Below are 24,820 nucleotides of genomic sequence, written 5' to 3'. Positions count from 1 at the left end.
TTTCTGACTTTTTTTTTCACAATTGTGAGAGGAAAAACTCCCAATTGTGACTCTTTTTTTCTTGCAATTGCCAGTTTGTATCTTGCAGTTGACTTTTTTTCTCTCAATTTTGACTTTTTGTTTCTCAGAATTGCATGATAACTCACAATTCTGACTTTTCTCGAAATTGCAAGTTTATAAAAACTTTGCAAGTTATAAAGTCAGAAATTGTGAGATAAACTAGCTATTCTGATTTATTTCTCACAATTCTGACTTTTCTCGAAATTGCAAGTTTATAAAAACTTTGCAAGTTATAAAGTCAGAAATTGTGAGATAAACTAGCTATTCTGATTTATTTCTCACAATTCTGACTTTTTCTTTTTGTCTTTCAATTGCTCTTACTTTTTTTTTTTTTTTTTTTTTTTTACGATTGCAAGTTTGCATCTGGCAATTGACTTTTTTTCCTCAGAATTGTGTGATACAAACTTGCAGTTGTGAGGAAAAAAGTCTGAATTGTGAGATGAAAAAGTTGCAATTACCTTTTATTTTTTATTCAGTGAAACATGCTTCTATACAAAGCTGTATGATACTGACTTATATTTTGTGTTCCACCGAACAAAAAAGTAATTTTAAATAACTTTTAGACACTTTCTTGTCTGATGTGTATAAAGTACTTTTATGCAGAACAAATTGTTTCGATTATTTTCAAAAGTATAACGTGTCTGATCAGATGAAATCCCGTTTTCTCTGATTTGGAAGGAAAACCTTGTAGAATTGATTTACATCTGCTTTTTAGGTGATCTGACTTAACCTATTTCTAAATGAAATATTCATTGGAAATTAATATTGCAAGGGACTTCATACATCAAGATTTGATTGGGTCATGAAATGTTAGACTATGATATAGTTGTATATTATTTTTCCCAGCCTGCGCTGATTTGTTATAAGTCATTTCGTATGAAGAGAGAGGTTTAATCATCAACAAATGTACATAAGTAAATTAAGTCATATGTAATATACATTTTTATATTAAAACATAAATTAAAGTAAATTTACTAGTATAATTTAAAAAAAAAACAATTTCAGGGCATATTAATTAAATGTATTCACTGAAAATACTACAATGGGGTGAACCGGGTCGGTTATGTAATTATTACATTTATGATCCAATTTACACTCCATGTTTTATGACTCATTGCACATTAGTTTTCATAATGAACAGTGTATATGTAACCGCATGTGCTTAATTCGTTTTGTTTTCTTCAAATTTCTGCCCATTTTTCTCCTTTTAAAGTGTTAAGTAGATCACTGCTGTCACTATTTTATTCTGTCATTAAAAAAAACTATTCCAGCACTTGCTGTTCTAGCGGCACAGCAAACAAAGAGCTATTTTTGAACTCTGGCTCAACAGCTGTCCCTGAGCAATGCTATATTTTTAACGTCCAAGACGGATGACACACAAACCTCTGAAAATATCAGGGCTTCGGGACAAGGACACAAAACGGCATTTCAAAGCTAAATAATAGTCATTTCTCTATCCTTAATTAAGCAGCTTTGTCAATTGTGAAACACTTGGGTAGATCTATTTGGGTTGTCTGAAACGGGTATGGCTAAGGGGGAGGGTCTTTTTGTTGCCTGTAAAGTCAAACAGGCCCGTCTTCCCGGCAAGTGGCGGCTTTGATCAGTAGTAAAGGTCCACACTGTGTAAAACTGCCATTTTTATCTGTCGTGTTCACTGCAAGCTGTTAAGAAGATCAGTAGACTGAGACTTCATCTGCTGTCGATTCTTTTCAGTGTCCAGTTTAAAGAGCTTTTTAAAGAACCTGAGTATCTGTTCAGGCTGTAATGGCATCTGACCATTAGGCACTAACAGGCGTCTTTTGACCGAAACGTTGTCAAACAAGTATTCCAAAGTTTAAAAGATATACTTGAGTTCAAGTCCAAGACATTGTTGATTCATTTAGGGAAACGTATCGAGAGCCTTCCTTGGTTCTGCTTATAAATTGAAGGGGTAATGTAGAGTGAGGCTGTAAATTATATCAAGGACAGGAGGGTGTCCTCCTTTTTCTCATTGGGCTGGTAATTATTCTGAAGGGGAAGCTGGATTAATGGCTGTACATGATCACCTTTATTCTATGGGTCCTTGTTAAATGAGCTCATTTTCTTAACCATCTTAATGGGAGGAACCTTCGTACCAAACGGTTTGCTCATAAGCTGCGTTTCTCAAGGATTCGTATAATGGTCGTTTAACACGATGATCAGTGCAAACGAGTGGATTCTTGTGACCCAAAGTCTCAGAACAATCAAGGGACAATTATGTTGTAATTGTAATGTTGTGCTTTCTATTTGTCAGTGAATCCTGAAAAATGTATCATAGTTTCCACAAATATATCAAAACAGCACAACTGTTTTAAACATTGATAATAGTGTTTCTTGAGCAGCATCTCAGCACATCAGAATGATTTCTGAAGGATCGTGTGATACTGAAGACTGAAGTAATGATGCTGAAAATTCCGCTTTGCATCACAGGAGTAAATTACATTTTAACATATATGCAAATAGAAGAGTTATTTTAATTTGTAATAATATGTAACTGTTTTTATTATATTCAAACGTCAAACAATCTTACCAGCCCAACTGTTGAACAGTTGTGTGCTTGTTGTGACCTCACAAACATGATGATTTCTGTATGACTTTATGCCGCATATAGTTTCACTCAATGGTGTAGATTTGTTTGGGAAGTAGTTTTTTTTTTCAGGGTTCAAGCGTGTAGCGCTGAAACCCTATTGTAATTGTTAGAATAGTCACGGATCAGCGATTTCCATGTAAAAATGATTGTGCCGACCAAACCGTAAGTTGTAGAGACTTGAAACTTGGAGGGATGGTAGTACTCACATTGCCTACAACGTGACCAAGACTCGCCCCGTTTGGCCTGATGGGGGTGCTACAGCGAACAAAAGTACGAAATCGCTCATAACTTGCTCATAAGTGTTTTTTGTCGTTGGAATTGTTGGCTCATGGCAGACAAAACACATGCCTCAGATTCAATCATGAGCCTGGCAAAATTTTCAAGTATTTCGCTTTTTTTATTTATTTATTTTTTATTTTTTTGGAAAACCTAGTTTTGCTAGCTAGTCCTAGGTTTTGAACTTTCGACTCACCGTCACAAAGGGGCGCCAAAACATTTGAAAGGGGCAGGGCCACTTTTAGTAAAATGCCTGTAACTCCTGAACAGAATAAGATATCCTCGCCAAACTCAGAATGCTCATGTAAGAGCTGAATCTGAGAAAAATGTTGGAGCTTGGCCACTTGGTGGTGCTGTTAGAGGGGTAAAAAAAAAAAACAAACATAAAAAATGGCTATAACTGCACAACCATTTGTCCTTTCAACATGAAAATCGGTATGCACAGTCTTGGTCCAAAATGCCACAAATGTCTATAAGGGCATTCGTGTATACACGTTGGCCATTGGCCAACAAAATTTGAGCACCTGTTAGACAAGGTTAACAGAGGCCAATTGGAACGAAAGTCGGTGATCCTGTGCGACTCACGGCCCCAAAGGTCGAGAGAAATCTGAAAAAAATTGACCACTGCAGGCATGATATAGCATTTTTCAAGGGTGTTAACGGTTGTAGGTTGCATGGTTTTCACACATATGTGTGATACTCGTATCATGCAATAGAACTTCTCATTCCAAACACCTTTGCCTCTAGAATCTCTGCTATTAATCAAATCGTTTGTTAAATGACTGAGAAAAACCTTCTTTTGTGAACTAGTCCTAGGTTTTTTTGCTCAATCTGGAAAAAAACATTGCAGTACCATTCTCTGGACTTTCTTGGTCAATAATTATCAAAACGACGTTTAGAAAAGGGGTCTGTCCAACTTTACCCAAAATCCTATAAAGCCTAAGGTGATTTTAAACAAGCATTCAAAGTTTTAAGGAGATCAGACCACAGCTGGTGCTATAACAGTCATAAACATTAAAATCTGGCCACTGAGAGACTGTCTTCCTGGTTAACATGTTTAAAAGCGCCCATCATTTCAGCAACCTTTAGCTTCCATTGACTGCCCTCCTTGGTCACAAATTTGCTTACTTGCTCTGTGAAATATTGGTCACAAACCAGCATAAATACATTCAAGATAAAGTTTGTGTTTGCAAATGTTTAATGCCAATAATACAGTATTAGGCAGTTTAACTTTTCAGGACAAACAAGGGACTCATGAACAACTATCACTAAACAAACAAACAGGAAAAAACAGATCATTCAGGTAACAACACAGTATTAAAAATCAAGCATGTGCAAACTTATGAAAGGGGTCGTTTTTATTAATTCAACTATTTTCTGTTGTGGACTATATGTCAGTGTCCTTTATGTGAAATATCTTATTCAGGTCAGCACTAAATAAAAAATATAACATGCATTTTGTATGACCCCTTTTGTTTTGGTAAAACTGTTAACATTTTGTAGATTCTGCAAGGTGTATGTAAACTTTTGACCTCGACTGTACACCTAGGATGGCTTGAGGGTGAGTAATTGTCATTTTTGGGTGCACTGTCCCTTCTCATTTCTATTGTATTCTCATTACTACCATTTAAACTTTCTCCATCTCGGTGCTTTCATACAAGTTTAGAGCAGTTACAGCAGTATCGTAAACATTTGAGAGTAGATTTTGGTTTCGCAGCTCTCTTTGAGAAAGCTCTTAGTGTAGATGTCTCTGCAGGAATAGGACAACGCAGATGGTTTAGTGGATATTAGCACAGCAGGACGAGGAGTTGAAGCAGTGGCCCACCAGGGGAAGAGTCCTCTCTCTAATCCACAGTGGGACCATCGTGCCAGTGCAAACACTGGCTGACCCACAGTCACACTGGCGAATCTTGCCAAGCGGGGAAGGAGTTGTCGTGAAGACTATGAAAAGATGTGCCAGATAGACTTAAAGTGAACGACAGGGTAGTAAATGCAGATAAAACAAACCCAGCCTTGGGTTAAGATCATGATATACCACGCCTGTAGCACACCTGACAGCTCTTTATATCTTCTGTAGGATATGCAAGGATGAGTCTGTCACAATGCAGTAAACATTGCAGTAGTTGATGTCAAATGCTCCCAAATGCTGTTTAGGATCCCACAGCTGTCGACCCGTATTTTAGTGCGTCTCGTTTTGTTATTATCAATGTTAGCTGTCTGTAAAATCCCATTGATTTACACTGAAGACACTGGGATATAATAGAGACTTGGTCTAGTAAATAACCCAGAACGTCCTGAAAAACACAGACAGCTCTCAGAAGTTTGTGTCTAGTGTTCCTTCAGGTCCTCCTCTGTCTTGTTCTGCTGTAGCATGCTTTAATAATTACTTCAATTTCCCATAAGTCCATTTCTGCATGCTTAACTTCAGTCAACTGAACAGCTTGTGTGTTCACCGGGAGTTTCCTGCTGGGTACAATATTGTTCTCGGGTTGGAAAAGCTGGTTATCTGGTCCAAGGACATCGCGGAGTGATGTAATGGTCTTCCTCGGTGGGTGTCAGGACGAGGCTGTACGTGATTTCCATGAAATGAAATCCACGAGCACAACCGATGTCTCATTATTAAAACATCCTTGCGTTATGTCATCCTGAACACACACAAGCTACTTGTTTGACCTTCATACCTCATGTTTGTTGCCTGAAAGGGGTTCAGACTGTTGTTTAGGAGCTTTTTAGATTTACAAATGTTTTGTAGTGCAAGGTTTGAGATGTTTTTTTAGTACTTACCACATGGAATAATAATTGGTAAGGATCATTTACTAGATTTGTTGATTTTTAGAGTTATTGGGTGGAGATTCTTCCAACGTTTTTTAGTATTTCAGTCACAATTTCAAGCCCTGACCTGTCATTTTCTTTTTAAAAAATATCATTAAATCCCCCGACTACTGAAGAGTGAGGAAGGTCTGAGTGATATTTTTAAAGAAAATTGCATGAGAATGAAATGACATGAAAATGACAGACTCTTACCACTCTGTTACCTGTCATGAATACAAAAACGGTTTGATTTTGGGGTTTGGGTTTAGGGGTTGGCAGTCGGTAGAGATTTTGGACTATGTATCCGGCATGTAAGGATCCGGGAAGCTCTTAAAGGATTAGTTCACTTCCAGAACAACAATTTGCAAATAATTTACTCACCCCCTTGTCATCCAAGATGTTCATGTCTTTCTGTCTTCAGGTGTAAAGAAATTATGGTTTTTTGAGGAAAACATTTCAGGATTTTTCTTCATAAAATGGACTATAATGGACATTGGTGCCCTGATTTTGAACTTCCAAAATGTAGTTTAAATGCAGCTTCAAAGGGCTCTAAATGATCCCAGCCGAGAAAGAAGGGTCTTGTCTAGCGAAATGATCTGTCTTATGTTTTAAAAAAAAAAGTATACTTTTTAAGCACACAAGCTTGTGTAGCACAGGCTTTGGGATGCGCGTTCACGATGCTACGAATTAGTGACTGGTCGTTCTTGAACGATTCATTCTGCCACTGCACATGCTATTACTGTTTACTCTCACACACTGAGTGCTTCATTCTGTACCTGCATTCTCAGATTAAATGCAGCGATCCAATCATTAATCTATTCATCGTTCAGGCAAAACTTTGCTTCAAGAATGAGCTAATCGATAACACACCCTGAGCACATGTGAGTTATTCCTCTTACGGGCAAGACATATCGGCATAATCTTTTCATATCGGGCTGATGCGAATATTTACATTTCCGATGTCTGTCCGATAATATCGTGCATCCCTAATTGAAATAAATGTTTTAGGATTATACCAAATAATGAGGCTTTCATAACTCATATTTGTAGTGAGGTTTTCATAACTAATTTCCTTTTCCTCTCTTTTAATGTTTTCTCTTCATTCTCTTCATCTTTACTTTTCTCTTTCTCTTCTTTTCTTTGTTCTTTTCTCACTTTTCTTTTATTCCTTGCCTTTACCTTTGCCATTTTTGTCTTTTTGGGTTTTTTTTCCTTTCTTTAATGTGGTTAAGCTTAATTGATGCACGTTGGGATTTTTTTAACCAACAGGTTGCACATTAAAAACCTGTATTTGCAAAACTTCGGATATCTCTGTTGTGCCCTTGGTCAAGGCACGTAGCTCCCGCTTGCTCCAGGGGAACTTAGCACGGTGACGTGGCATGAAAGTCATGTCGGCCCCGATCTTGGTGAGAAAAAGGTTCAACTCTATTTAGTTTCCGTTCAAATGGACAAAACGTAAAGCTCTATGGTTACAAAAGAACTAAGTGCTTTGGTGAACTTGACACAGTATTACAAAGTCATGAGAATTGGATCTGCTCCTCAGTGGCTCCCGCTGTTTTAGAAAGGTTTCGGCTTTGATTCACACCACAGTTGCCAGAGTAATCATGCTGTAAATGACTCTTAACGGACGAATGGTTTCTTTTTAAATATATATATATAGGCGTTATTTTTATTTTTTTTTTTAAGAAAGGCCTTTAGGAGAGAGCTGTTGACCCGTGAATGGCAGAGTAATGCAACTGTCCAGCTTTAATGAACACCGCCTGACTCACGACAAGCTCTTCCATAGTGATTTATTGGCTGTGTGACCGTTAGAAATACAGATTGTGTGATATGAATGAGAGGTGAATTAAACCCATTCCAACAGACTTATTGATCATATTTACAGGATTTACAAGAACGTGACTCTTGAGTTGGGAGGCTAATTGGTATTTATTAGTCTTAGTTTCAACTTTTCAAACAATTAAACTTGTTTGTTTGTGCTCAGGCTTACTAAGCACAAACATGTAATACACAAGCTTCATGTTTTTGTTAGCAAGCAAAAAGAGAAAGAAATTGCCCAACACAATGGTTGTCATGGGTTGAGACCAACAGCCAAAATATGTCAGGGACAAAAAAAAAAAAAAAAAAAAAAAAAGAGTCATGATCTTTTGACCTTTCCTACTCAGATTCAAGCACACAAAACCAGTGACCTCTCCAAAGAGTCAGATACACAGCATTGATTTTATGATACTTCCTGTCTTAATATGGAAATCTACTGGGACAAACAAATATTCCTTCTTTCTGTGATTGTAAAGATCAATATGCAGAAAAATCTCTCTTGACAGCTTTCAGCTTACTGAGTTCTGTGTGTATTTGTTGCTTTTTATATAATGTTTGCACAGATACTTGAATCATCAGAAATGATTGGAGAGAAACTGAATGAGTCACAACTTGAACCATCATCCACTCATGGGATCTGAGAATCTTATTTGAGCTCGTTTTGCCTCTGCACCATGTTTCTGATGCCTGTAAGTTTCTGATTTGTGCGAATTTTGTTTTAGATCATGCCATAAGTGACTTTCGAATGATCATTTGGGCTTGTTTAATTGCACACCCTACAAAATGCTGGGTTAAAAACAACCCAAATTGGGTTATTTGGCAACCCAGCACTGGGTAAATATTGGACAGAACACATGCTGGGTTATTTTAAGTCAACTATTGTTAAAGGGGTCATCGGGTGCAAAGTTCAGTTTGAATGTTGTTTGAACATTAATGTGTGTTGGCAGTGTATGTACAAATCTACCCTATAATGATAAAAATCCATGCAGTGGTTTTTAATTAATCTGTAAAAATAATATCCCCTTTTTCAAATCGAGCCGTTCTCAGATACCTCATCACACCGACAGAGGCCGCTCCCACGATAGTTGATTGACATGAGCGTCTTACCTCAGATCAGCTGTAACAGTTTGACCTCCATTGTTTCGATGCCGGAGCAGGGATGTAAGTTAGACAAGAATATCTTCCACCTGGGTAAAAATATTAAAAATAACCCAATAAAAAGACCCAACGGGCTGAACCCAGCATTTGGGTTAAAAAAAAAAAATAAATAAATAAACCAGCATTTTTTTTAGAGTGTACAGAGTTTTTATTAATTATTTTTGTTGTGTATCATGAAGGTGTTTGTTTAAAGGAGACAGATCAATAAAATCGGACACTTTCCATGTTCCAGGTGCTATAATCGGGTAAATAGCTTTGCTTTGGTAAGACTTTATTATAGTTTTACTGCCACTTAATCTGTTAACTTAAACGTTTCCACCTACGGCGCCTTCATTTTGTTTTCGCAAGCGACAACATTGTACCAGTTCTTACGCCATGGCTGAAGCTCGAGCAAATCATCCTAACTGTTGTGTCGTTGGCTGCATAGATCAGCACAGAACACTATTCAGAGTCTCAGCCTCGGAGAAGACAAGAGAGCAGTGGATTTATTGATTTATTTACTGTATGTTACACTGCTGCCACACAGGTCTAATATAAACATGCGCTTTCTGTCCCAGATGTTTACCTTCACAGACATAACCGACTGTTTTTGCAACTGATATGTGTTTTTAACATAAATTTCTGTGTATTTCACAGTTCAAGTGCAATAAGACATGAAAGAGGACTTAGTTTAAACAAATATAGTTTAAAACACATCATTTCAACATGATAGACATGATAATCAAAACCAAACAGATGTTTTTTCAGCAGAATATCTGAGATGCAGACTGTAAAGGCACAGCTCTATTCTGTAAAAAGAGAGTGGGGAGCAGCAGCTCATTTGCAAAAGAGACATGCACATAAACAGCATGTTTCTGCTTCCACTCAAAATGATTTTTCAAAATGATGTAATAAATGATCTGTGGGGTATTTTGAGCCGAAAAGCCACATAATGACTTATAATACATATTGTAAAAAGGGGCATAATAGGTCTAATTTAAATCTAGTATTTAATTTGTGTTCATGTACTGAGCCCAAACCAAAGCAAAGCTTTAAGTGTTTTTCTTGTTGAAGGATGGGTCAAGCTGCGGTTGCACTCATATTTTAGTTTGCTTTCTTTAATGCATTTGTTTTGATCCATTTATTCATTAATTGAGCTCTTAATTGTGACGGCTTATTGCAGCCCATTTTGGAGGTTAATGATGCCGCCTGACAGATACAATGAGCTGAAAAAAGCTCAATTACAGAGTCATTATTGGCTCACAGTTTTTACACTGCCTTCGTAGCAGGTTTATTCTGCCTGATCAGTCAATCTACCAGCCTGTTTTACACTGTTGGCTTTAAATCCGAACTACAAGACTCTATAGTTAGAGGTTTGTGGGAAGTTTAGACAATGTAGCATATGTGTAGTGTTGTAGTTAAATGTCATTAATTGAATTTTGAATGTAAATTAAATATCATTCTCTAGCCTGTTCTGTTGGCTGATGTAGTAGCAGTGTATCTGCTTTCCATTTGTTGATCCTTTCTAGAATGTCTATCAAAGATTAGCAGTGTAGACAAATGCCACTGGGATCTTGACACTGTGGGGATTGTAAATTTAATCCCTGTTTTGCATGTTGCTATCAGTTGAGTTATAATCCTGCATTCTGTGCCGCCACATGGGCCTTACCAGCCACAAATGCCCACTAGAGCCATCCACACTTGGTGCATCTGAAGTTAGGAGAGTAATCAGGAAGAAAACCATACTGGCTTTACTCACTACACACCGTAAATAGAACAAGTGTTATATATATTGGGCAGTTTCTGGAGTCGCACCTAAGGCTGAAGTATGTATTTCTTCAATTCACAAGTTTTGCAAAAATAGTTCGTAAGTCATAATGCTAATATTTCACTTGCTCTGCTATTTGTTATGCTGAATTTGATGTTTTGTGCCCGTGACAGTCGGCATCCCCTGGTGGCAAATAACGGTCATCGACTGCTGGTTTCATTTCACTCATATTGATGTGATAAGTCAAGTCCTGCTTTTCCGTCAGGCTATTTACCTTTGCATTTTCTCATTTAATTTTTTTGCCTTATCTTATTTCCGTCAAGTGTTGGGTTTAGATGAGCTCGGTATTGCTGAATTTGTTATCTGATATTGCTTGAGGTACTTTACAGTCACCCAAATAGAAGAAATCCAAATCGGTCAGAATGCCCCAGTGACCACAATTTTTGGCCTGCAACAGAAGGACAAAATTAGCATGGAAATTGACTCTGTGTTTACTCAGCAACAACTTGTTTATTGTGAAAGATAAAGTATATTAAGAACAACATTAAATGTGCACATTGCCTTTGAACGAAGATTATAAAAAATATTAAATATTCTGATAGGCAGATGGTACAAAATGTACAGTATACAGTTTTTCCCATGATGCATTGTCAAATAATATTAGCCAGTTTCCTTAGTGCATTATTTTTTTAGACTCCTGATTTATTTATTTATTTACTTATTTTTTTTGTACATAATAAAAATACTACTCACTCAAAGATGCATAATTAACTCTTGTAATGAGTTGTCACATGACAACAATACTAACTATTTCACATATGGTTGAATAATCTGGATTTTACCATAAATTGTTATTGAATAAATAATAAATATAAATAATTATAATAAGTTTTTTTTTTTTTTTTTTTTTTTTTTTTTTTGTTATTGTTGTTGTTGCTGTTATTATTATTATTATTATATTTTACTTTTTTATTTTTGTATAATTTTTAAATATTATTTTATAATGTTTAATGTTTTATTATTAGGGATGCACCGAAAGGAAACTCAATAATTTTAATGTTAATTAATTTAAAAAATACAAGACAATAAAATAACCACACATTTACTGAAAGTAAAACAATAAAATTGTACAGAAAATATATTAATATTAAATATAAATATATTATTTTCATTCAGTTCAATGCAACTGAATCAGATTTAACAGAGTTTTTGCTGTTGTTTTTTAATTATCCAAATATTTAAATATAGAAAGTCCTACAAAGCTATTATTTGAGCATAATGATTTTTTTTTTTTTAACTATTACTTTTTTTTTTTCTTTTTTTTTTTTGTTCATTGCATTGCATATTTTGTTTGGTCAGAAGGGGTCAATCTTATTTTGTCAACCCTCTTTCCATGAATTATTATTTATTTTTATTTTTTTGGTAAAAACAGTCTCACAAGCCCTGTGGTAAAGTATCAGTGTTGCCAGATCTTCACAGAAAAGAAACAACAAACAAGGACAAGCACAAGAAACACTAATACACCCAAATGCTTTATTTTCTGTAATACCAAAAAAAACGGATATCTCATATCTGCAACAGACCACTTTATTAACTCCATAAAGTGCCTAGTGCTTGTAAATATGAGGACATGGCAACACTGCAAGACAGCGCTCTCTAAAGCAACCTCCCGAGCATAAACAAAAAACAGCATGTCTATCAGCGGTAGTTTGATTAAAATCGACGAACAAAAAGAGTCTTTAGCCAAAAAATGGCAAATACCAAATGGCTAAATTCACTCCTGCAAGACCCCATGCTGTTTCATACACACATGAAACAATAATTTACCAGACTCACTCTTGCATTTAAATGCACTTGTCAGTCCTGAAACTTGTAGTGTGTATGTGATCAGAAATTCTTTCCTTAGCAAACAGCGCTAACACTTCCATGTCTTGAGTTTCATGCGTGGTTATTTTACACTATTAGAGTGTAATGAGCTGTGTGTTCTGATAACAAGTAGAGTATGTCACAGTGCCTCTCTGTCTCTCTCCATGTCATGTCTGAGTCACCAAGCACCCCGTGGCTCTCGCTCGTTCTCGTTCCCCTGATGCCCTCTCTGCCTGGCCCTGTCCCTCCATTCCCCCCTCACTCCTATCCATTGCCAGACTTCCTTCCTGTTGTCCTTTCCTGGCACGGTTCGTGCACCCGCGTGCCAATGTTGCACCATTTTCACTATCAGTACCGGCAACACTCTAGAATGGGACAGGGAATGGAAATCCGTTACTATCGCTCTGCCCTCCTGGCATGTGTGGACGAGCTCCTGTCAAGTTTCCAACCTTTCTGCCAGCGTCCCTTTTCAAATCGGAAACTGCAGCATATGTTATAAGTCAGGCTTCAGATGAAGAGCTACAGCAGGGCCCGGCCATCAGAGCTGAAATTGGTTAGCTTAGACATTGCCTCCTATAAAAAAAACTGGGCTGTTTTACAGGGTTTATGTTTTCAGTTTCATTTTGTGTTGACGTGAGATTGCATTTGGTATTTTATGGCCGTTCTCTGATGTAGGAGTAAATGGTTAGGGCTCATGGTTAGGGTCGTGGGTGTTTCCGACCATCGTTGAACGGGGGTTGGTTGTATATTTTTGTGTGGTGGGAGTGATGCAGGCATGCACTTTGAGATAACTCATGCTGACAGCAATGCATTATGGGAATTCATCAAGGTGGATTTCTTCCACTGAAGATGGAGATGCTTATTTCTTGTATTGTTCGCTTTATTGGTTGCTCTGAGGTGCCTTTTATGTTCGTTGTGTAAATAATGACTTGGTAAAAGTTGCCGTAGGTAATCACAGCATGCCGATATACAGCCTACAAGTGTGATATTGCATTTATACAACAGTTTGACGGCACAAGTGTGTAAATACATAAGAAACAATAACGGAGTGTCTTTAAAAACCCCTTTTTGTGCAAAACTACTTTCTTCTGCCACAGTTTCAAGTCTCCGTTTGGCAGTTTAACAGCTGAGCCCAAACCTCTGTTACTACTTTGAAAACGTCACATTAGAACTAATAACGAGTTGCTTCATTGTAAGCTTATTGTATTACTGTATTAAAAGCTCACTGTATTATGTAGAGTATTATGAGAAAGAGATGGACAGAGTGTAATTACCTCTACATCTGGAACAGCATTCATTCTATAGCTTAATCTCATATTCACAATAAAACAGTTTGGGCTGCACAATAAATCACAATAAAATCGCAATTAAAGGAGAAGTCCACTTCCAGAGCAACAATTTACAGATAATGTTCTCACCCCCTTGTCATCCAAGATGTTCATGTCTTTCTTTCTTCAGTCGTAAAGAAAGGATTTTTTCTCCATATAATGGACTGATATGGTGCCCCAAGTTTAAACTTTCAAAATGCAGTTTAAATGCGGCTTCAAATGATCCCAAATGTGGTTGTAAACAATCCCAGCGAAGGAAGAAGGGTCTTATCTAGCGAAACGATCGTTTGAAGCTGCATTTAAACTGCATTTTGGAAGTTCACACTCGGGGCAACATACCAGTCCGTTATATGGAGAAAAATCCTGAAATGTTTTTCTCAAAAAACAATTTTTTTATGACTGAAGAAAGAAAGACATGAACATCTTTGATGACAACAGGGTGAGTACATTATCTGTAAATTGTTGTTCTGGATACTTTTTGAATTTCAATTTAAAAAAAAAAAAATTCAATAAATACACGCTTTATTCTGTGTAAAAAGCCACATCTCACAGAAGGATTTATTTCAAACACTCAGCTGATGTAACTAAATGAGTTTGGAGTAAAAAAAGGGTTGTTAAATGTGGTATTTTCACATGCTTTCAGATGTAGCAGCATTTACTACACAGAGCCATTGTTCTTTGAGAAGCTTTTGATTTCATAATCGTGCGATTAAATCACCTTCGATACTGAACACGATATAGCGTAGCTTGTCAGTGAACTACGGATCTGTGTAGTAAATGCTGCTACATCTGAAGAACGTGCTGGAAATTTACTACCAATTGCGCAACCAGCTTTACTGACAAAATGCGTATGACAATCACCTTTGATTAATCGTGAAGCTCTAGTTTGAAGCGATATCTTTGTCGTACTGTCCTTTCATCTTTTAAGGGTGATTTCCGATGACAGCGCTGCTCAGTATATTTGTTGGCTGTGTTTTACAACAAGTTGTTGAAAGTAAAAATAACTTCCTTTTTTACAACCCTGTTTTAAAATAAAAGTCTTTACTGCTGACTCACTAAACATAAAAACAGCCTCTTGTCACCATCTGTGGAACGATGTAACTAAAATTATCACCATTATGAACACACACACACTGTTTCCCAAATACTGAATACTATTAATAAATACTACCATTAATTATATAAAATATTACTTATTAATTAATATTATTTAATAAGAACAACAGCCATCATAAAAGTTGCGAGGCAATTCAGTCAAAAGTACAAAGGCAGGGCTTTGATATACAACATTGTTACATACAATATATTACGTGATGAGATAAATGATAATGGATAAATAAGAGCAAAGGTGGCCCGTTAGATTTACCTAAAATGAATTATATCTCATGTTTAATCACTGTAGAGACATCAGAGCCAGTGGCAAATTCCAGAAGATCTGGCCGAGGTAAGGCTGCTCTCGGCGGGTTCATGAGCACTAAACGGCCGCTGATGCCCTGGTGCTCACATCTCTGAAAACTTTGAAGCAAATTTTCAAATAAACATTATCTTTATTAACAAATTGTGTATTTGAAGTTTAAACAAATACATTCACCTAAAAACTTTTAAAACTACATACCATGACACAAAAAATTATTGTGGATTTGGATTTCCGCCATGACACTCGCTGTGAGAAATACCACAAGCGGAGTGATACAACCGGTGAAACGGTAATTCTGATATCGCTAAAATATCACACTCCTCTTAGCCAGTCTGTTTTGAGGACTGGAAAGAACTGATGTATAAAAATATATATCACACATAAATCTAGGCAATGTGCTGCCAGTTTCAGAGCCAAATTGAAATGGAAAAAAGCACCTATCTATCCCTCTCTTCAGTATCTCCAAACCTTTTCCTGGTAACTGTTTAATTTTTACCATATTGTTTCCCATTACAATCCTTTATAGGAACGGCACATGAATTTAGAGTCTTCTGCTCTTTTGTCTTGTCCCTACAGGGTTTTAGCTTTTGTCAGCCTCTCTGTCAGCTCTTTTATCAGGGCAGGCATTCAGGCATCATGATTGACTGCTATCTCACCCTCACCCTATCTGACTATACAAAAACCAAGACACTCCTCACCTCTCAAGATAAAGTATGAATGGTGTCATGATGATTTACAATTCACTCTTTAACGAGAGACATCCATCAATATTGGGGAGTGTATTAAAGTAGAGCAAACTGCAGTAGTTGAGCTCTGTTTTTAGCCATTGGTCTGCCTACTCAACAAGACATCAAAATTGAATCTGTTTACTTAAATTCACATTCCTAGTCTAATTGTGAATGAAAAGGAGAGCTTTTTATTCAGCAGTGTTGAAAACATATCTGTATGCTGGTGGCCTGAAAACCAAATCGCTGTATGCAAAATAGTGAGTCAGAGCTTCTGTAATGTAGCAGAAGAGGCCAGCTGAATCAGATTAGAGATTACTTTCAAGAAAATATCACAAGTAATCACCAGAAAAAAAACAAGTCAGGAATATTAATAATGCTTTAAGAATGATTGTTTTTAATGAAAATCAAAGATCACACCTTAAAAATAGAATGCAGCTTCAGTTAGAACAGTTACCTTTATTTAGGAAAGATTCCTTCATGCCTTCCTTCACGGGACTTCCAGAGTAAATGTTTTGATTGCATGATCATGCACAATAGGTTTGGGAGGTCCTGTCTGTGGAGATGCTAAATTCTGTAATATACATATCAAAGAGTCTGGCATCAACACTTTAACTCAATGCAGTTCATTAGAAATGAGTCATGAATTTATGTGCCTGCACACACAAGCACATAAGAAGTAATTATGTGTGTGCCATGAATGTCAAGAGCAGGCCGACACAGAATCCGTAAAGCTCCACAGATTTCCATAGAATTGGAACACCCATCTTTCATAAGGTTCTGCGTGTCAATGGTCCATGTATACACTTCAGTTGTGGCTGAAATAGGTGCCAAGTTTGGTAGTTATTTAGGTCAAAATACCACAGAATGTTTGCTGAGATCTATCTTGGTATCCTACTTGCAGCACACTGCTATTACTCAAAGTGTTTCATGCTTTCATTGACTTGTTTTCTGTATTTTTATTTCCTTTCAGGCTGTCTTCACACTGTTTTTGGGCCCCTTTACCTTTTTCAATGCACAGAAGACCAAATATCTCCAGATTCTTACCTCGCTAATGAGATGGATTGGTAAGTTGTTTACTGTATTATTAATTTACTTTATTTTATTTTACATTTCTTTTTTATTTGATTTGACCCTGGACCACAAAACCATTCATAAGTAGCATGGGTATATTTGTAGCAATAGCCAACAATACATTATATGGGTCAGAATGATGAATTTTTCTTTTATGCCGGAAATCATTAGGATATTAAGATCATGCTCCATGTAGATATTTTGTGAATTTACTACCATAAATATGTCAAAACTTAATTTTTGATTTGTAGTATGCATTGCTACGAACTTCATTTGGACAACTTTAAAGGTGATTTTCTCAAGATTTTTTTTTTATTTTCAAATAGTTGTATCTCAGCCAAATATTTCAGATGATGTATAAACCTCAGTTTTAAAAAACTAACCCTTATGACCGTTGTTTTGGTCCAGGGTCTCATATACAGTATATAATATATATAATTTTGGTCCCAAAATTTGGTTTTACTGGTAGTCCACTGTATGAAGAATTTTTGGGTATAATATGTCACAGTTTACTTTATTTTGCTATCCTCACTTACATAAATTAACTATAGTGTCCTGCACCCACTAGTAAAGAAACATCAAAAATTATATCTGGTGTCTGAATATTTTTTGGTTTGACTATATAAAAATTTCTGAAATATAACAATGCAATGTAGTGAGCACAACAGCTGGTTTTTAAAGAGATTCGCTGTTTCTGACGTAAGCGAATAAAATAATCTTTTCCGAAGACAATATCATCGTGATTAGCTGTTCTGTCATAAGTGACCAGAGCGAATCAAATAATAGGATACAAACGGGCTGATAAGGGCACAGCAGTGTGATGGCCAGCTTGTCCCTAGACACAGTTCTAATAACTTTTACCAGAGAAGATATTGCGGCTTCATTTCGGAAGATTAACTTTTCCCTCCTTTATCCTTCATAACCTGAGAATGTGGCGACACGTACCTGGGGTTACGCCACCTAAACGGTGCAGTGAAGTATAGTCTGAAAGCTTGCACGTTTGGCTGTATGCTTTCGCTGAGCCGCTTCAGACAGCACTTCAGCAAAGCTTCAGTGGATGAAAACACACACAGTTATGTCAAAATGCACAATTTTGGCGAGTTACCTCGTAAATGTAGTCTTAAATGAGTTATAAAGTCTTAAATGACCGTAAAGAGTTGGGAGAAAATCGGATGCGTGTCAGATGCACGTCATATGCATCAGGTTTTAAAGACACAGTGCTGATTTTAAAGTGAAACGTGCTGTCATCGATGTAAATCAAAGAAGAAATAAAAGAGAAGAATAACAGAGAAATCACTCTAGTCTCTAATTAACTTTTGTAGCTTCAGTAAAGATGAATCTGTATACTTCATGCATATACAATTCATAGTTTATGTAAAGATTGTTTTAAAATCACTTAAATTTAAAGTTGTTATATATTTCAGAGCCTATTCAATGTTAAAAAATAATGGCTTTTTATTATAATATTAATGTTGAATGGTTATAATTAATAGGTAAAATTGAGGAAAAATGCAAAAAAAACAAAAAAAATGTATCACATCACCGATCACCGGCAGGTGTGGCAAAAAGTTAGTTTTAGTAACATAACCATATCGCATTGCGTCATATCGCAATCTCTCACGTGACTTTCTCCCATTCATCTCATTTACCCCCCCCCACCAAACTCACGGCACGCTTTAGGAGGTCTGTTAAAACTCAATGAGCTCAGGGGAGGTGAGAGAGACACGGACTCCCGCTGTAACTTTACCTGCTGGTGTCACTGCTAGACAATGTTTCTTAAAAAAACAAGTGATTTTATACACGTTCTAATGTTATATTAGTTAATGTTTGCGTTTTTATTTTTGTACTAGAATTTTTTTTTTCATCCATTATTTTGAGACACTGCCTCTGATATATAGTGGTTTGTAAATGTTTCTGCAAGTAACTTTTGTGAAAGTTTCAAAAATATATGTACAGGATAAGTGCATTAAGTGAATTTATTTATTTATTTATTTATTTTTTCATTTCCCCATTAACCTTTTTATTTACTTACTATATGCCTCTTAAGGGTATGCCATCATGGTTAGTACATTGATCTTCTCCTTTGCATTGTAGCCAGGGTCTGTCAATCATAAATGCGTCCCGCTCCATGTCTCCGCCTTCTGTCTCCCTCATACTTCAGCCTGACAGGCTAGACAGGCCGTCTCAGGCGTGATTGGGCAGTCACTTACCAGGCGACAGGCCCAAAATAAAACCGCCCATCCTCTCCCACCCCTCAAATCACAGCCGCACCGAATCGTGGCTTCTGTGCACGCAGTGGTGAATGAACATGTACGATGTGCAAAAAACACGTTTTCTTCTCAAGGACCTTTATAGAAACAACCATATGCCCTTTTGCTAACCTTTTTCTGCTTTTCATCTCATTGATCATCAATGAGATGTGAATGAGAATCATTGGAGGTTGGATACATTTCCTAACAGCTCCATGGGTGCCAAGAAGGCAAAAAATGGAGGTAGTTGTTCTAGCTGTGTAGGTTTCGACAACGCTGAGTGGTTGAAAGTGGTGCTATGCAACATTGTGTAGCAATTACTCAAAATTTATGTATCAAGAAATGTATAGAGAGACTATGGAAATCTGCTGATTAGCATGTGCGTCCATATTTCTGCCATCTGTGTTTTAATGCCCATTTAAGGGCACTATAACCTGAGGGGCAAAGCAGCTCATCCTGCTTGCTTCAGCAACATATACTGCTGAATGCAAGTGATGAACTTCACAGCAGTGACTGTTTATCCACATCGCTATTAGCCATGTGAATCAATAGGGGTCATTTGCATCATGTATGTATTATGTATGATCCCACTCGATCGTAAAAAACATCACTGGTCTAGCTGGCCGCTGTTTTGCTTTGTATTGCAGTTTTTTTTCTTTTTTGAGGAAATGCATCACAGGTGCCCTGCAGCAAAATGGCCATCGTTTTGTATGTGTGCTACTCTTATCTTCCTCTGTTGCTGTTGCTTTTCCTTCCTCTATTCTGAATCTCCAGAGAGCTGAAGTAATTATTTGATAATGCATTCTTCTCATTTTTAGTCTACAGTATGATTTAGAGCCGTTCAGATCTAGAACTAGGATATTAAGGAGTCCTTAAAGTATTAAAATGTCTTGAATTCACTTTTTAAACTGTAGGGCTGTGTAAAAAAAAAAAATCTTTTTAAAAATCTGTGTAAAAAATCTTAAATATGTTCTATAGTAAAAATGTAATTGTCATCAAAATCATTATTATTATTATTATTATTATTATTATTTATTTTTTTTTTTTTAATATTTTAAGTTGCAAAATTCATCTTCATTCAAGTAATCAAATTGAACAAACTTTTTATTTTATACATTTAAAAAAAAAAAAAAAAAAAAAATTGGACTTTTACAAGATGATTCAAATATTCTACAGTAGTACTTTTACAAATTGTTTTCCTCTTATTAATCATTTTCCCAGGCAGGACCAAACTGATTCACAGGTAAAACAAACAAACAAGCCAAAAAATAAAACACCTAAAAATCTTGTCTGAGCTTTAGATTGGATTGAATTTTTAATGTGATCCAGCAATAGTCAAGGATTTTAATTCCTTTTGTATTGCTATTATTAACATAAACATTTGTACATTTAATATGCAGAGTGATCCATGAACCATCTCAGTTTTTAATTATTTAAAAAAAACAGCCTCATCTATGTTAATGGAACTTTTAAGTTAAAATACCCTAGACTTAACCATAGATTGAACACTGCTATTTATCTCTGAGGAGAAAAACAGGTAGCCAAATCTAATATAAACTGTGTGATTATTTTGTCATATATTTCTGCAAAGACATTATTATGACCAACATTTGCACTGAATATAAAGTGCCTTTTTAATGTTGTGAACAGTCATGAAATTTTTACAAGAAAATCAGTGTTTATTACGCTGCTTTCTGGAATACTTGCATCGTGTGGACGGATATTTTTGTATAACAATGCTAAACTGTATATTTGACTTTCCCCTGGAAACTAATTTCCTGCATATCGGTGCTAGTTTCATGTCTCTCATTCGCTCACGGCTTCTTTTTATCCCATGTAATACAATAATTTGATCTCAAATCAATATTTCATGTCCATTTCATTTATTTGGTAAGTGGGTCTAGTATTAACAAGGAGAAGGTACTCAAGCAGTTCTCCCAAAATAAACCCCCTATCTGAGTGATACAAGACACTTTCAGGCCTTTGCCGTCCTTTTAGGATTTATTTTAACTAGCTGACTGAACTTTTGTTCATTATGTAGTGTATATGGGCCATTCTATAGAATTGGTGCAAAGTCAGAGTTGGGAACATCTTCGAAAAAAAAGTATTTTTCCAAAAAATTTGTATGTATGCAAATTGTGTGATATGCAAGGTACACATTTCTAGTAATTGTGCAGTTAAGTCTCATATTGTATTTTCAGAAAGTTTAAAGTATTTGTGCTTTTCCCAAATTTGTCACTACCAAAACATAATTAGAAGGGTTATATTGACCTGTTAAGATTTTAAGATCTACATTATTAATTATTATTTTTTTCAGAGGTAAATCAATAACAGCTACATTTTTAACAATATTTCAAGTGTCGTTTTTAAGATTTGTTGTATTTTGAATCCAGTTTATCTTTGTACAAGGCAAGAAGTTGATCATACTGATTTCACATTTAAGGATTCATTATCATCATCATCATCATAACATGTTGGTATGTGCATATTTGTACTGAAAATGGGATGTTTCGTCAAAAATAAAGTATACTGAACTGTCAACTTACTAAACATACTAAAACATACTAAAATGCAATAAAGATACAAATAAGAAAATTGCATAGCTGTACTAAACTTTAGTTTATTTCCCTCAAATATGAGGATTATGTGTTCCTTTTGGTCACTACCGAAACAGTGATGATATTCCGTAGTGACAAATTTATGGAATTGCACCCAAAACAATCAATAATGTCACTACCAACTCCACCAGTTGTTTTGGTCGCGTCTCTTTCGGTAGTGACAATTTTAGATCATTTTGAAGCTAGCTCAAAGATGCTAATCAGCAAATGGTTAGCTAGCCCAGTTCTGAACAGTTGTACACATATAAAAACTAAATGTTATGAAATAATTACCAAAAAAGTATGCTGAATGCAGAAAAAGGTGTTCGGTAGTGACATTCCTTAAAGTTACACACAGATTTTTCATACTTTTGAACACATTTATCTTAAAATGATGGGGCCGATCTACTCACACCTTGTAGCTGTGAGTGAGAGGGAGACAGGAATATTTCCTGATCATAAATTTAAGGGTGTAGTTAAAGTCAGTCTCAGCGAATGGACTAAAACATTACTGTTTCAGTAGTGACATAAAAAATGCGGGACACATTTTTCACATAGTTTCGTAATTTACAAAGAAAATATTAAAAATATATATTTAATAATATAATAGTATATATTTTTATTGAACTTCACTTTTTAAAAGAATCAAAAAGATGTTTTTAAAAACAACAATGGCAAAAAAAACATAAATTATTTCAATATCATTTTCATAAGTTGAAATTTATGGGTTAGGGTTCGGGACAGCCATCTCTCAATTGAAAGCACCCAATAAATGATGATTTTATATGTATTAAGCTGACTGATATTTAAATATTATCATGGGTTTCAATAGATAATAGAAGGATCTTACACTCTTGAAAACAGTATCAATGGTTCCATGTAGAACCTTGAACATCCATGGAACCTTTCAAATGCAGAAAAGGTTCTTTAGATTTTTAAAATGTTCTTCAAAAAGGTTCTTTTAAGAACTTTTCACTGAAAGGTTCTTTGGGGACCCAAAAATGGTTCTTCTATGGCATCACTGCAAAAACAACCTCTGGAACATGTATTTTTTAGAATGTAGAAAACATTTAAGATTTGAATACTTAAATGCTTTTTAAATATGTTTTTTGGTTGTGGGACAGCAGTTTGTACCAGTTCTGTAGAATGGCCCAAATACAAACCAAGTAATCATATATAGTGTTCTTATTTCACACCAAAACCAAAGCTGTCAAACTTCCCTCAACATTCTTCCACATTTTTCCCTATTCCCTACATATATATTAGTACAGTCATTCTCCTGTTTTATGAATTTGAACCAGACATGAACTTCTCATTGCCAATAGGTTGTCCAGTCGCCTATCATTTCTTTTCCTCTTTCTATTTGCCCTTTCCAGTCTTGTGCTTTTTCCCATGATCCTCTCTGCTCTCAGTCATTACTCACAGCAGACAGCAGGACAAGCAGGCACGTCCCTTGTGTGCCTCCGTTCACCCATAATGCACGGAAGGAGAGACCGTGCCTGCTCCTGTGTCAAACGAGATGTGGTAAGTAGGGTTCGGTTCAGTTGCCGTCTGGGGAGCCACTTTGTGTTTTAGCCTCGATGCCATCTACTGCCCGCGCTGTCAGAAACGTACCAGAAAGCGGAGCTCAAGTATGAGCTCAACGACCACGGCAGCCTCATACTCAAGTTAATACTGCTTCTTGTGTGTTGTTACTTGTCTGTGCACAGATATAAAACCCCAAGCCGTAGACTCTCAATCGCCACTTGTATGAAATTCATGAAGCGCCTTGTTTACCAGGAACACGGATGTGGCATCTTGTATGCAAAGCTGTGCATCTTCACATGCATTATTTAAAGGCGGTTTTATTGCGGGGGTAATTTAAATGGGAAGGATCACCTCCTCTCAGTGCTGAAGTAAAGAACATTTATCAGCTTTTGACGTGGAGAGCGAAATGAGTCAGTGAGGTTGCCGCTTTAATTCATATTTAGTGGGAACGTTGAGGAACGGACAAAGAGCGTGTGATTACTCACTGGAGATTAATGACTCCATGTTGCATTGCTGTGGTGGGCTGCAGAATACTCCACAGAGACTGTATTACTGTTAATGGTGCTGGAACTCAAAAGATCTGTTGTTCAGGTTGAAGACTTCATTTGCATCCTTATATATGTTCCTGTAACAGTAGAGCGCTAACAAGGTCATGGGATCTATTGCTCAAACAGGGGTTCAGCTTGAATTTATAGCTTGAATGCAAACAAGCTTTGGATAAAAGCATCTGCCAAATACGTGAATGTAAATGTAATGCAAGGAAATGTGTGCATATATACAGGTGAATAGCACTAGATGCAGTGCTTAGAATTAAGTGTAGATATACAGACTTTGTGCCATGTCAGAGTAATTGCACACATGAACGCCACCAGAAGTACTAGTGGCATTAAAATAGTGACAGAGGCATGTTGACTGAATTTTAACTGTGAATTTTGACTCTACAATTTAGTTTGCATGATAAAACAAGATTTCCCATCATCCTTGCTTATCATTTTGTTGTAGTGTTAAAGAAATTTGCATTTATGTTAAAGAAGTGTTAAAGAAGTGCATTTATTTGTTTATTGTAAAATTATAAAATGAAAGAAAAAAAAAAAAAGGTTGCGTTAGACTTTAACATTGTCCGTAATTTTGACGTACAGACAAGGTCGTTAAAATTCTGTCACAATCTGTTAGTACTTATTTTAATTTTCAAATTTTAATTATAATAACACATTAAACTGCTGTTATTTTTGTCTATTTTTTTTGTTCATTGCTTTTATTTTTTGTGTATTTTTAATCATGAACCTACAGGACTAGCATACAGACTTGTCCATTTTATTTTATTTTTTTAAGTTATATTTATGGGGTTTTTTTGCCTATATTTGACAGGACAGTTTAGAGCAGACAGGGAAGCATTGGGTGAAGAGAGTCGGGGGGGAAAGAAGAGATCGGCAAAGATCTTGAGACGGTAATCGAACTTGGGTCCCTGGCAGCATAGCTGCGCTATATGTCGACACACTAACCACTGGGCTATCGGCGCCGACTTGTCCATTTTTGTTGAGAGAACAGATGAACAGAAA

At 36.1% G+C, this 24,820-nt stretch overlaps 1 protein-coding gene across 1 annotated transcript in view; it reads left to right on the top strand.

The window, feature by feature from the left end:
- Positions 1-24,820, top strand: part of tmem104 (transmembrane protein 104) — a 58,201-nt gene that overhangs the window by 21,741 nt on the left and 11,640 nt on the right. The window contains exon 9 of the mRNA XM_051105845.1: positions 16,788-16,881. Within this exon, the coding sequence (XP_050961802.1) occupies positions 16,788-16,881 (94 nt within the window). The remainder of the gene's footprint in view (positions 1-16,787; positions 16,882-24,820) is intronic.

The sequence above is a fragment of the Labeo rohita genome, chromosome 3, assembly GCF_022985175.1.
Source record: "Labeo rohita strain BAU-BD-2019 chromosome 3, IGBB_LRoh.1.0, whole genome shotgun sequence".
Taxonomy (NCBI): Eukaryota; Metazoa; Chordata; class Actinopteri; order Cypriniformes; family Cyprinidae; genus Labeo; species Labeo rohita.
Note: the sequence above shows the minus strand (reverse complement) of the source record. Positions and strands in the feature narration are given on the sequence as shown.